This window comes from Salmo salar, chromosome ssa02 (genome assembly GCF_905237065.1).
Source record: "Salmo salar chromosome ssa02, Ssal_v3.1, whole genome shotgun sequence".
Lineage (NCBI taxonomy): Eukaryota > Metazoa > Chordata > Actinopteri > Salmoniformes > Salmonidae > Salmo > Salmo salar.
The window spans coordinates 88,255,759-88,269,731 of record NC_059443.1 but is presented as its reverse complement, the minus strand read 5'-3'; the positions used below and the strand labels follow the sequence as shown (position 1 = coordinate 88,269,731).

Here is a 13,973-nt window from a genome sequence, read left to right as displayed (position 1 = left end):
ACCAGATATACTACATCCATAACTAGTGGATTCCTCATTACCAGATATACTTCATCCATACTACATCCATAACTAGTGGATTCCTCATTACCAGATATACTTCATCCATACTACATCCATAACTAGTGGTTTCCTCATTACCAGATATACTACATCCATAACTAGTGGTTTCCTCATTACCAGATATACTACATCCATAACTAGTGGTTTCCTCATTACCAGATATACTACATCCATAACTAGTGGTTTCCTCATTACCAGATATACTACATCCATAACTAGTGGTTTCCTCATTACCAGATATACTACATCCATAACTAGTGGTTTCCTCATTACCAGATATACTACATCCATAACTAGTGGTTTCCTCATTACCAGATATACTACATCCATAACTAGTGGTTTCCTCATTACCAGATATACTACATCCATAACTAGTGGTTTCCTCATTACCAGATATACTACATCCATAACTAGTGGTTTCCTCATTACCAGATATACTACAGCCATAACTAGCGGTTTCCTCATTACCAGATATACTACATCCATAACTAGTGGTTTCCTCATTACCAGATATACTACAGCCATAACTAGCGGTTTCCTCATTAGAATGGAGGAGTTTCTACAACCAAATTGCGTGTGCATTGCTGCAATTTTAGCAAACACAGAAAGGGGCCTATATTGGAGGCCAAAAGTCATCTGGCACACTGCTTAGGTCTTGACTGTCTTAAGATAGTCTTGTCAATTGTTGTACAACTTCATGGGTACTCTCTGGTCATCCCTTTTTTACCTCAAATAAACAGTGGATATCTGCTGTTGTGGGCATTTAACCAGCTGTCTGACTTTGTTGTTCACACAGGAGAGAGGCGGGACAGTCGTGGATCCTCTGGGGATCCTCAGCAACATCATGATGATGAAGAGGCTGAGAAGAGTCTCTCCAGGTCAGAACACCTCAAGAAACACCAGCAGAGATCCACAGGGAAGAAGAAACACCAGATAACACACACAGGAGAGAAAGCTTTTAGCTGTAATCAATGTGGAAAGAGTTTTACTGAGTCAAGAAGCCTGATATCACATCAGAGAACACACACAAGAGAGAAATCATACAGCTATACTCTATGTAGGAAGAGTTTTGTTCTTTCTAGCAGTCTGAAGGTACACCATGGAACACACACAGGAGAGAAATCTTTTAGCTGTGATCAATGTGGGAAGGGGTTTGTTAGTTCCTGTGGTCTGAAGGTACACCATAGAACACACAGGAGAGAAACCTCATAGCTGTTATCAATGTGGGAATAGATACTCTGATAAACAATCTCTGATCAAATATCAGAAAATACATGCAGTTGTTTCATGATATCAATGAAATAATGTACAATGTAGAATGTTTTAACATTGTAGTAGGAGAATTTTAATGATGTCACAATGTAGAACCCTGAACGTTTGCCCCCTGTTCTATTGATTTCAAAATGATATGGATATTAGCCTCAGGGGGAAAATCCAGGCTCTGAAATGGAAGAGTACTATTTATGAGATTTAACAAAAAGTGACTAACACAAAAAGTTGTTACACTTACCACGTTGGTGACCCACTGGAATCAAAATGCACCACTTCAAAATGTAGCCAGCTGTTTTCTACAAATTGTCCTCTAACCAGTGATGTACACATTATTCCCAGATTCCATGTGGTTTTTAGCTGTTACTTTTAACAGGACGTGCAACCTCATCTCCCTCCTCTCACACAATTGATTTCAACATGATATCGATGAGTGATGAGAAATAAGTGTTGCGTTCCTTTATTTAGCGGCCCACTAAATTGAAATGCATCTCTCCAAAATGTAGCTCACTGTCTTCTGCAGGTTGTCCTCTAACCAGTGAGGTAAAAGATATCTCCCATTTTCATGTGTTTTTTTTAGTTGTGTTAGTTTCAACAGCACGTACAACCTGATTTCCCCCCTAATCGATATCAGTGATTTATTGCTACTTGTCAAAACAACAGCGTTTTTGGTGCTTGTGCAGTTTATAAGGTGCTTGTATAAGTAAATACAAGTAATACGATTATTGTGGCAGATGTTTGTGTAGATAGTACATTTTATGTTTAGGTTTTCAATTTATCACAAACTTTTTCTGCATTTGGACTATTGATTTGGACACGTTAACTGTGACATTGGGGATCTCACCTAGCAAAATGTCGTTGAAAATAAGACTTTGCCGACATTCAATATAAGTTTGGTTTTAGTTGAAAGTGAAAGTTGAAAAGAAAACAATTGAATATCAACATACTTGCAGCCTATACACATAGTCGCAGTACAATAAATTGGTCTATAATCAATTATATGAACAATCCTACATCACTCCAGTATTTATTTACAACATTCAAGTGCTAAATGTCTTTATTCCACTACTGAAGAAGCATGACTCAAATCACCTCATATTTCCAACATTCAGCCTGACAAAAGATACATTTTTTATTATTCCATGCCTCACCATTAAGTGAATTATTGCTAATACATATTAACAAAGGGGTGTACATTTGGTTTTTATATTCCATGTTTAATATTCATGTAAGATTTAGTAATCATAATTATTTATGCAACCAACTGACAATTTTTGGGTACAATTATATTGACATTGCTGCCCTGCTTTTAGAATATCAGGGTTCATTCTCAGATGTGTCAAACCAAATGTACTAGAGCATGACATTGGGGACTGGGCCCCGATCCAACAAGATACCTATCTAGTGAACCCTGAAAAGAGAGAGAAGCTCTGCAGTGAGGTGGAAAGTTACTACGGATATTGCAGGAGTTTCCTCTTGAAATCAGACATGTCTGTGGTAAGGACAACTTGGTTTCTGATTGTCTCAAGGCTGGGCAGTCAAAAAGATTTGTGTTTTGCATTTAGCCAGTGCTTTGCCATGGATCACAATTTATTATGACTGCACGTTTTTCCGTATTGGAGATTAGTTTTGTTTGGGCTCGTTCCAAGGGGACGAGAGTTCTAGAAGCTAGTGGGGGAAAAATATTTGTTATTTTTTAATTGTTGACAGTCAGTAGACACCATGTTCATATTGTAGAAGGGTAAGCATTGAGCATTGTAGTTGATTATAATTTCAAAATTAGTTTTAGGATTCTAGAAAGAAAAAGGAGAAAACTAATAAGATTGTATATTATTATTTAGAAATATGTGTTTTTTCTTGTTTTTAAATTGTTGACAGGAGGTGAAGCATTTTAGTTGATTTTAATATGAAATGGAATTTTTTTTCTATTGGTGGTGAGAACTTGTCCAACAAAAATATATATCCTATTTGTTGTCTTAAGGGAGAAGGTGTTACAGGCTTTGGTTTTTCCATTTATGTTTTGAGGTTGGACTTTAGCCCGTATAGCTCGTTAGCACTGTGAGGGAAATTTGTGTTTAACCTTACTAATGCTTGTGTAGTAAAATATAATTCTTTACGCCGAAGGCATTGGGCTTGAAATTGTTAAAGAAACTAACTTATATAACACAGAAAAGTGTGTTGATAGAGGCCTGTTCTAACTGTTCTGGGTGTGTAGAATGAACCCATGATGTTCTAACTGTTCTGGGTGTGTAGAATGAACCCATGATGTTCTAACTGTTCTGGGTGTGTAGAATGAACCCATGATGTTCTAACTGTTCTGGGTGTGTAGAATGAACCCATGATGTTCTAACTGTTCTGGGTGTGTAGAATGAACCCATGATGTTCTAACTGTTCTGGGTGTGTAGAATGAACCCATGATGTTCTAACTGTTCTGGGTGTGTAGAATGAACCCATGATGTTCTAACTGTTCTGGGTGTGTAGAATGAACCCATGATGTTCTAACTGTTGTGGGTGTGTAGAATGAACCCATGATGTTCTAACTGTTCTGGGTGTGTAGAATGAACCCATGATGTTCTAACTGTTCTGGGTGTGTAGAATGAACCCATGATGTTCTAACTGTTCTGGGTGTGTAGAATGAACCCATGATGTTCTAACTGTTCTGGGTGTGTAGAATGAACCCATGATGTTCTAACTGTTCTGGGTGTGTAGAATGAACCCATGATGTTCTAACTGTTCTGGGTGTGTAGAATGAACCCATGATGTTCTAACTGTTCTGGGTGTGTAGAATGAACCCATGATGTTCTAACTGTTCTGGGTGTGTAGAATGAACCCATGATGTTCGGACACTCAGCCAAGAATATGACAGAACCTGACTGGTTCCTCTTGATCCTCCACAGAGTAAAGGTTATATCCTGCACACCAGTAACACAGCTATTGTTTTGGAGCCTGTTTCTGGGGTAAGATTGTGGTGGAGAAATCAGAATTAGCTAAGTAACATAGATAATTAAGATGTCTTATCTGCAGAATATACTGATATGAACTATTGACCTCTTGCTATTAGAATGTCTCCTTTCTGACTCTGGTGTTGGCAGCTGCACTTCCTCCCTCAAATGGGCCTCAGTCACCTTGGGTCCAGAGAGGGGAGAAGTCAGGCTTATCGATCACATGTCCCTGTTGCTAGGCAGAATATCAGCATCTATCACATGTCCCTGTTGCTAGGCAGAATATCAGCAGGGAGGCAAAGGAGATCAGAAGGAAACATTGTTTCCATGTGAACTGTGTGTTTATTACAAACCATGTGAAGGGATGGCGTGAGTAATGGGGAACCAATCACTTGTCTCCACAGTGTCTGTGCATCAGTCACCTCCTCCTAGGGGGAGATTGTATTTGGGGCCCAAGGTCTGGCACAGGATGTGTGGGGTTTGTGTTTGGAACCATTGTACGTCGTCTCTGAAGTTGCACCTATCCTGAGATAGTATATAACCCAGAAGCCTCCTTGTTATAACAAGTCTTTTAATAAAAGTAAAACCTTGATTGATTATTAATTTAGCCTCTCCTCATTATTGATTATGGGTAGAATTCCCACCACAGCACGTCTAGCCCGTTAGCTCGTTAGCATGTAGGGAGAACCAATTGGTATCACCGCGTTAGTCAGTATGTGTTACACCTGTGCTGGCTTGTTCATCTCGTTAGGGTTGGATGTTGCATCCAATTGTTACAATTTTAATCAATTAATTTTCCTTAGAATGTTCATTAGTCTTTCAGTTATTATTCTGTTTTGTATCCTCTTATGTTTGTTGTGTAGTAAATATTTCTGTTTATTTTCATTGTTTTTTATACATTTTTTTCCTGTGAAGCCATTGTGTTGCATCCATGTCAGAAATGTGCTGTATAAATAAAGCTTGATTTGATTTTAACATATTGTAAAACAAATGAACCCAATGACTGACCAATCAACAGACTCTTACTAAACCAATGAACAAATATGTGCAAAAGTAACACATATCTTGGTCCATCTTAGTATGAAAAACAGTATATCTTCCACTATGTCAAAATAGTGCATGGTATGTAAGTTTAGTATCACTTTTCAACCAACCCAGTTAATTTGTAGAAAATGAAAAATGTTGAAATCAACAATACGTCAAAGGATTCAACTACTGGAAACTGAAACAAACGAATGGATCAAACAGATCAATCCCACTGGACATTGGGTTTGATTCAGACCCTGCCAGCATGGCCAGAGATGTAACTTCTAACCAACACAGACCTTTCATGAATGACTAAAACCACATAAGTATTAGATTTACTGCCGTGGCCTGTCACCGCCTCAGACACCATTCACAATGCTGGCTGAGGTACGAGTAAAACATGACATATTATTTCCTAACCATTCACAATGCTGGCTGAGGTACGAGTAAAACATGACATATTATTTCCTAACCATTCACAATGCTGGCTGAGGTACGAGTAAAACATGACATATTATTTCCTAACCATTCACAATGCTGGCTGAGGTACGAGTAAAACATGACATATTATTTCCTAACCATTCACAATGCTGTCTGAGGTACGAGTAAAACATGAAATATTATTTCCTAACCATTCACAATGCTGGCTGAGGTACGAGTAAAACATGACATATTATTTCCTAACCATTCACAATGCTGGCTGAGGTACGAGTAAAACATGACATATTATTTCATAATTGTCAAAAAATCCCCACTCCTTAATCAACTAGTCTCTCTCTGTTTAACCAGAATAACATGAGTTGTGTCCTTCAAACTGTTAGACTGTTAGTCCAAAAGAATATTCAACTACATAGATGTCATGTATTGTCATGTTATGCTCACTATAAGAAGTCCTGAATGTATTGAAATGCCTGGAGGGGATGTGTTAATTCATAACCCATCATTTATACCTGTTAGTTCATAACCCATCATTTATACCTGTTAATTCATAACCCATCATTTATACCTTTTGCTTGAAAGGGGCGGTTCAGACAGGCTGGCACGCTCCCTAACCATACTCGGCAGGAACTAATGGGGATCCATAATAAACCCCAGGAAGAGTAGCTGCTGCCTTGGCAGGAACTAATGGGTATCCTTAATAAACCCCAAGAAGAGTAGCTGCTGCCTTGACAGGAACTAATGGGGATCCATAATAAACCCCAGGAAGAGTAGCTGCTGCCTTGGCAGGAACTAATGGGGATCCATAATAAACCCCAGGAAGACTAGTTGCTGCCTTGGCAGGAACTAATGGGGATCCATAATCAATACAAATACTTGTATCAATATATTTGTGTCTCTTTACTCTCGGATTCTAAAATGCTAATTAGCATCAAAGTAGATGACATGCAAGACTACAAATCCCTGCAAGCTCCTGCATGTCATCTCTAGCTGACACCTTTCACAGAACAGTTCACTGAATTGTCCATTGAAATACATTTTGACAATTTAATCATTGATACATTAAGGCCTGATTGCTGGAGTGCTGCAGAGATGGTTGTCCTTCTGGAAGGTTGTCCCATCTCCACAGAGGAACTCTGGAGCTCTGTCAGAGTGAACATCAGGTTCTTGTTCACCTCCCTGACCAAGGCCCTTCTCCCACAATTTCTCAGTTTGGCCGGGCGGCCGGCTCTAGGAAGAGTCTTGGTGGTTCCAAACTTCTTCCATTTAAGAATGATGGAGGCCAGTGTGTTCTTGGGGACCTTCAATGCTGAAGACATTTTTTGGTACCCTTCCCCAGATCTGTGCCTCGACACAATCCTGTCTCAGAGCAATATGGACAATTCCTTTGACCTCATGGCTCAGTTTTTGTTCTGACATGCACTGTCAACTGTGGGATCTTATATAGACAGTTGTGTGCCTTTCCAAATCATTAAATTTTGAATTTACCACAAATGGACTCCAAGTTGTAGAAACATTTCAAGGAAGATCAATTGAATCAGGATGCATCTGAGCTCAATTTCGAGTCTCATAGCAAAGGGTCTGAATACTTAAGTAAATACATTTGTAAAAATGTTTTTTTTAAATGATTTTGTTTTGTCATTATGGGTTATTGTGATGTCATTATGGGGTATTGATTATTCAATTATAAAATTATTCAACTTTAGAATAAGGCTGTAATGTAACTAAATGTTTAAAAAGTGAAGGGGTCTGAATACTTAATGAATGCACTGTATACCCCTTGCAGTTTTGTACACAGTCATGTGATACGTGGTATAGAAGAGTCCAATCTTAGGAGAGTACATGGGAGGCACTATACTGTGTGTCTGCAGGTGTCTATCTGGTTAAAACCACTGTTACAGGAGCCCCTCCACCCTCTGGTGGGATGGATCATGTCTACAGAGAAACCTAGATTCAAATACTTAGATTTGTGTGTATTGGGTATATGTTGTGAAATTGTTAGAAATTACTTATTAGATATTACTGCACTGTCGGAGCTAGAAACACAAGCATTTCACTACACCCACAATAACATCTGCTAAACACGTGTATGTGACCAATAAAATGTGATTTTGATTTGAAATAAACGTCCTATTTATCAAAGATGCTTTTGGCTGGAGTCAAAATGACTCCAAAGGATTTGAATTTGTTAAAAGTCCATATTGATACAGAAACACTAAACCATGATATAGATTTCTTAAGAACAAGTTGATTGACAAAGTCATGAAAATTTGGAAGAATTTAATAAACCACATTTTGGCTATGATAAAATATATGCCTCTGGGGTCAAAATGATCCACGTCAGAAGTATGGTTCAATGCAAATATGTAGTGGGTGTAAAGTTTGTTTTAAATTTTCACTCATTAAACACAAATCAATCAACACATGCTTCTCTTTGAACGACTTAATGTAATATTAATATTTTATGAAATAAATGAAAAATAAACGTTTGGTTCCTCAACTGCGTTGCCCACTCCAGTCAGCAGATGGCGATGTGCGTCTTTTAGGTTCAGGCGATGCTGCCAGTGTGACGTATAATCTAGTGGACGGGACGCTCCTTCAACAACAACAGCTAGTCAGACACCTCGGTAGCTTTCTAGCAAACATAGCTACAACATTCACGCTCTTTACACTGTTTTGGTGTATAGTAGTCGCTGTGTATTAAACACACTTCTGTCGTATGTACTTGTTGGCCCATTTAATTATATATTTACGTTGTTTGTCAGCTAGCTGGTTTGCTAAGTTAGCTTAGAACTAGGCTAGTCGCTAATGCTAGCTAGCTAACATCTCCGACCATGAGTTCACTAAGTTACTCTCCTCCTGCTAAAGAAGCGGAGGTCTGCTGGATGGAGAAAGAAGCTCTAGTGAAAGAGGAGGAAGAGGATGTCACACCACAAAGACAAGTAGAGGGTGAAGCTGTTACAGTGAAAGAAGAAGAGAAAGACGTTACAGTGAAAGAAGAGGAAGACGCGTTCAGAGGGAAAGAGGAGGAGGATGTTACAGTAAAAGAAGAGGAGGAGGAGGATGCAGTTTTTGGAGTGAAAGAGGAGGAGGGGGAGATGACTGTCACATTGGAGGAAGAAGAGGAGGTTGGAGATCTGTTTAACACCAGTAAGTACCGTCTCTGCAGTCGTTGAACCAATATGCAGTAAAGGGGTTCTACACTTTAATGTTGTTCTGTAGGAATGGCTGAAGCTACACTGTAACGTGTAGAACATCAAGAGTGGACCATCAACAAAACGTTAACAATTGATCAAATGCATCCAATGACAATGGCTGAAATACTGTAGTCCTCAATATCTCCTATTAGATTAGCCCAAGATGTTCTCTTAAAGGGGCAATCAGCAGTTGTTACATCCATTTAGGGACTTATACATTAATGATATGTACCCATTGTTTCTTGAAGAAATCACTTATAAATGCCTCATGAGCTTAGTTCAACTGTTGTACCCCATCAGAACCCAAAATATAAGCTTTTTTTTACTCCAATGTTTGTCAGTAAATATAAACAAACACTGTATATCCTCAAAACATGGTTAAAACTATAATGTTGATATCATGGATGGTTACATTTCTCCAGTCCCATCCCTCAGCTTTTTACCGAAACGGGCAGGGAGTACGCTTTGTTATTGTTTCTACTGCTGATTGCTGCCCCCGTTACTCCTCAAGGTCCAAGGACTGTATGTTATTTTCAGAGGTAGACTGGCTCTGGCAGCTAAAATAGTCAAATATTCCATCTAAATGTGAATCGATTCTCAATTGCAATACGTTTCTAGAAACATAAATTGCTGTAGTTTCATATCAATTCAGAATAATTTCACACAATATTTAAATATCACATCAAAATAATTTCACATAATACTTTCCGGACTAGTCTCCCAGTCCCTGCTGCTGAAAAACATCCTCACAGCATGATGCTGCCACCACCATGCTTCACCGTAGGGATGGTGCCAGGTTTCCTCCAGACCTGACTCTTTGCATTCAGGCCAATGAGTTAAATCTTGGTTTCATCAAGCCAGAGAATCTTGTTTCTCATGGTCTTAGAGTCCTTAAGGTGCCTTTTGTCAAACTCCAAGCAGGCTGTCATATGCTTTATACTGAGGAGTGGCTTCTGTCTGGCCACTACCATAAAGGTCTGATTGTTGGAGTGCTGCAGATATGGTTGTCCTTCTGGAAGGTTCTCCCATCTCCACAGAGGAACTTTGGAGCTCTGTCAGAGTGACCATCAGGTTTGTGGTCACCTCCCTGACCAAGGCCCTTTTCCCCCAGTCGCTCAGTTTGGCCGGGTGACCAGCTCTAAGAAGAGTATTCCATTTAAGAATGATGGAGGTCACTGTGTTCTTGGGGACCTTCAATGCTGCAGATTTTGTTTTTGGTACCCTTCCCCAGATCTGTGCCTCAACACAAGCTTGTCCTGGAGCTCTACGGACAGTTCCTTCGACCTCATGGCTTGGTTTATGCTCTGACATGCACTGTCAACTCTGGGACGTTATATAGACAGGTGTGTGCCTTCCAAATCATATCCAATCAATTGAATTTACCACAGGTGGACTCCGAACAACTTGTAGATACATCTCAAGGATGATTAATGGAAACAAGATGCACCTGAAAGCAATTTCGAGTCTCATAGCAAAGGGTCTGAATACTTCAGTAAATAAGGTATTTCTGTTTTTTTACCTGTTTTCACTTTGTCAATATGGGCTATTGATGACACCCCTCTGAAACAAGATAGCCTAACCATCAGAAAAAAAACTCTTCCTTATAGCCTTCTCCTCCCGCTGCTGCTTGCCTTCGTAAATTCTGATGTTATGCTCCTATAGTTTCTGGTAATAGACTACACCAGCAGTCGTTATGCTCCTAAAGTTTCTGGTAATAGGCTACACCAGCAGTCGTTATGCTCCTAAAGTTTCTGGTAATAGGCTACACCAGCAGTCGTTATGTTCCTATAGTTTCTGGTAATAGACTACACCAGCAGTCGTTATGCTCCTATAGTTTCTGGTAATAGGCTACACCAGCAGTCGTTATGCTCTTATAGTTTCTGGTAATAGGCTACACCAGCAGTCGTTATGCTCCTATAGTTTCTGGTAATAGACTACACCAGCAGTCGTTATGCTCCTATAGTTTCTGGTAATAGGCTACACCAGCAGTCGTTGTGCTCCTATAGTTTCTGGTAATAGGCTACACCAGCAGTCGTTGTGCTCCTATAGTTTCTGGTAATAGGCTACACCAGCAGTCGTTATGCTCCTATAGTTTCTGGTAATAGACTACACCAGCAGTCGTTATGCTCCTATAGTTTCTGGTAATAGGCTACACCAGCAGTCAGCAAGCTTTTCCATTTGGTGCCAATTTATCTGACCATTTCTACTGATCTGGTGCCAGTTATGATTTTCATATTCACATTTTACTGGAACAGTTTCATTTAATTTATAATAGTATTAATAATTATAATTGTCTTTGTATCTCAACATCATTCTCTGTGGTTAATCTACGTTCTATTTAAATGAAAATTATAAATATACATTTTTATTTCCATTGCTAAGTTTAAAATGACCTACATAAAGCCCAAAAATGTAAACACTCCAACTCATTAGTGGTGGTGTGTTAAGACAATCAGAAATACTATCAGACATCCCCAAATGTAACTTTGACTATAATTACTCTTCCCTGAAGGAGGGAAACGAGGTACAACACCTGTTTGGCCCCGCCCCTTCCTGGGTCGGTGAAGAGCGGTATTAAATTTAAGGAATAAATCCGAGCCTCACGCGCATCACCTGTAGAAGGCGGGGCTTCCAGCGAGGTGCGGATTTAATAGTATGTTGTACCTAGTTTCCCTCCTTCAGGGAACAGTAGTTATAGTCATAACGTTAAGCTTGTCATATGATGAACATCAACTTAAATACTGGATCTTGCTGTCAGACAGTTTTTTGTATTCAGATCTCTGAAATGCTCTCTAACTACGTAACATTTACTGTCTCCTTATGTTACGCTGGGAAAACAGTTTTCATGGGCACAGAAATCCTAAATCATTTCAGAGTTTGCAAAATCCAATGGTTCTAACCAAGAGTCATCTTAACTTTATTGACAACACCCAAATGGATACTGTCATTAACGCGGTTCTTCAATAATTACACATAATACTTAATACTGTAGCTGTTTAGTTACAGTCACATGTTCAACTATCATCAGCTGATCCAGGAAATCATTTTCTGAATGACAGTCACATGACAAACATCACGACATGCAACAACAACCAAAGTGCTTCTTCATTCATTATTCTGGTAAAGACAGTTATGCTGTGCTCCACGTTGGATCCAACATCCCTAACAAATTGATGTTTATAATGTGTTATTGTCTGCTTGATTTACAGTAGGGTCTCGTTAGTCCGTGAATAGACACAGAGCTTAATGTGAGTTTCCTTGAGTAGCACTCCTGATCTTGTGCTGTAATATTCAGAATACATCGTGAAAAACTAAAATCTTTGCTCACCATTTTTCTCTCCTGGCAGATATACTACATCCATAACTAGTGGTTTCCTCATTACCAGATATACTACATCCATAACTTGTGGTTTCCTCATTACCAGATATACTACATCCATAACTAGTGGTTTCCTCATTACCAGATATTCTACATCCATAACTAGTGGTTTCCTCATTACCAGATATACTACATCCATAACTAGTGGTTTCCTCATTACCAGATATACTACATCCATAACTAGTGGTTTCCTCATTACCAGATATACTACATCCATAACTAGTGGTTTCCTCATTACCAGATATTCTACATCCATAACCTGCTGTTTCCTCATTAGAAGGGAGGAGTTTCTGCAACTAAATTGTGTGTGCTTTGCCGTCGTGCCGCAATTATAGCAAACACAGAAAGGGGCCTATATTGGAGACCAAAAGTCGTCTGGCACACTGCTTAGGAGTTCAACAACTTTAATAATTGATTTCTAGCCTACAATCATCAGTTTTACTACTAATGTGAAAACAAGACTAAATATGACTATTCTTGCTCATTTTAAGAAATTAAATAATTGTAACATTCATTACAGACGTCAGTTGTTGTACATCATGGCTCCGCTGTTAGCATCACCTTTTACAGTGGATTCAGCTGTTGTGGGCCTTTAACCATCTGTCTGACTTTTTTGTTCACACAGGAGAGATACCAGACTACCGTGGATCCTCTGCTGAGCCTCAACAACCTCATGATGCTGAAGAGGCAGAGAAGAGTCTCTCCAGATCAGAACACATCAAGAAACACCTGCAGCGATCCACAGGGAAGAGAACTCACAGCTGCTCTGACTGTGGGAAGAGATTCACCTCCTCATCAGGCATTAAAATTCATCAGAGAATCCACACAGAAGAGAAACCTTATAGCTGTGATCAATGTGGGATGAGTTTTGTTACATCTAGCATTCTGACAGGACACCAGAGAATCCACACAGGAGAGAAACCTTTTAGCTGTACTCAATGTGGGAAGAGTTTTACTCAGCAAAGCACCATGATATCACACCAGAGAACACACACAGGCGAGAAACCCTATAGCTGTGATCAATGTGGGAAGATTTTTACTACTTCTACAATTCTGATTCGACACCAGAGAACACACACGGGAGAGAAACCTTATAGCTGTGGTCAATGTGGGAAGAGTTTTACTCAGCTAAGCACCATGATATCACACCAGAGGATACACACAGGCGAGAAACCCTATAGCTGTGATCAATGTGGGGATATTTTTACTATGTCTAGCAGTCTGACTCGACACCAGAGAACACACACAGGAGAGAAACCTTATAGCTGTAATCAATGTGGGAAGAGTTTTGTTTCATCTGGCGATCTGAAAGTACACCAGAGAACACACACAGGAGAGAAACCTTATAGCTGTGATCAATGTGGGAAGAGTTTTACTCAGCAAAGCACCATGATATCACACCAGAGGACACACACAGGTGAGAAACCCTTTAGCTGTGATCAATGTGGGAATATTTTTACTAGGTCTAGCAGTCTGACTCGACACCAGAGAACACACACAGGAGAGATATCTTATAGCTGTAATCAATGTGGGAAGAGTTTTGTTTCATCTGGCGATCTGACAATACACCAGAGAATACACACATGAGAGAAATCTTATAGCTGTGGTCAATGTGGGAAGAGTTTTACTCAGCTAAGCAACATATCACACCAGAGAACA

The 13,973-nt window shown here is 39.4% G+C and overlaps 2 protein-coding genes across 2 annotated transcripts in view; both read left to right on the top strand.

Moving 5' to 3' along the window:
* The window catches only part of LOC106606985 (zinc finger protein 850-like), an 898,172-nt gene that overhangs the window by 12,499 nt on the left and 871,700 nt on the right, over window positions 1-13,973 (top strand). The gene's annotated exons all lie outside the window — the stretch shown is intronic.
* On the top strand, window positions 8,810-13,902 carry LOC106610900 (gastrula zinc finger protein XlCGF17.1-like). Its single transcript, XM_045711878.1, has 2 exons — window positions 8,810-8,888; window positions 12,940-13,902. The coding sequence occupies exons 1-2, from the start codon at window positions 8,837-8,839 to the stop codon at window positions 13,899-13,901; spliced, it is 1,014 nt and encodes a 337-aa protein (XP_045567834.1). The 5' UTR covers window positions 8,810-8,836; the 3' UTR covers window position 13,902.

Excerpts from the sequence above, each read along its gene's own strand:
- LOC106610900 (XM_045711878.1), top strand. The coding sequence starts at position 8,837 with ATGACTGTCACATTGGAGGAAGAAGAGGAGGTTGGAGATCTGTTTAAC. Across the intron at positions 8,889-12,939 it reads TGGAGATCTGTTTAACACCA|GAGAGATACCAGACTACCGT; the intron begins GTAAGTACCGTC and ends TTGTTCACACAG.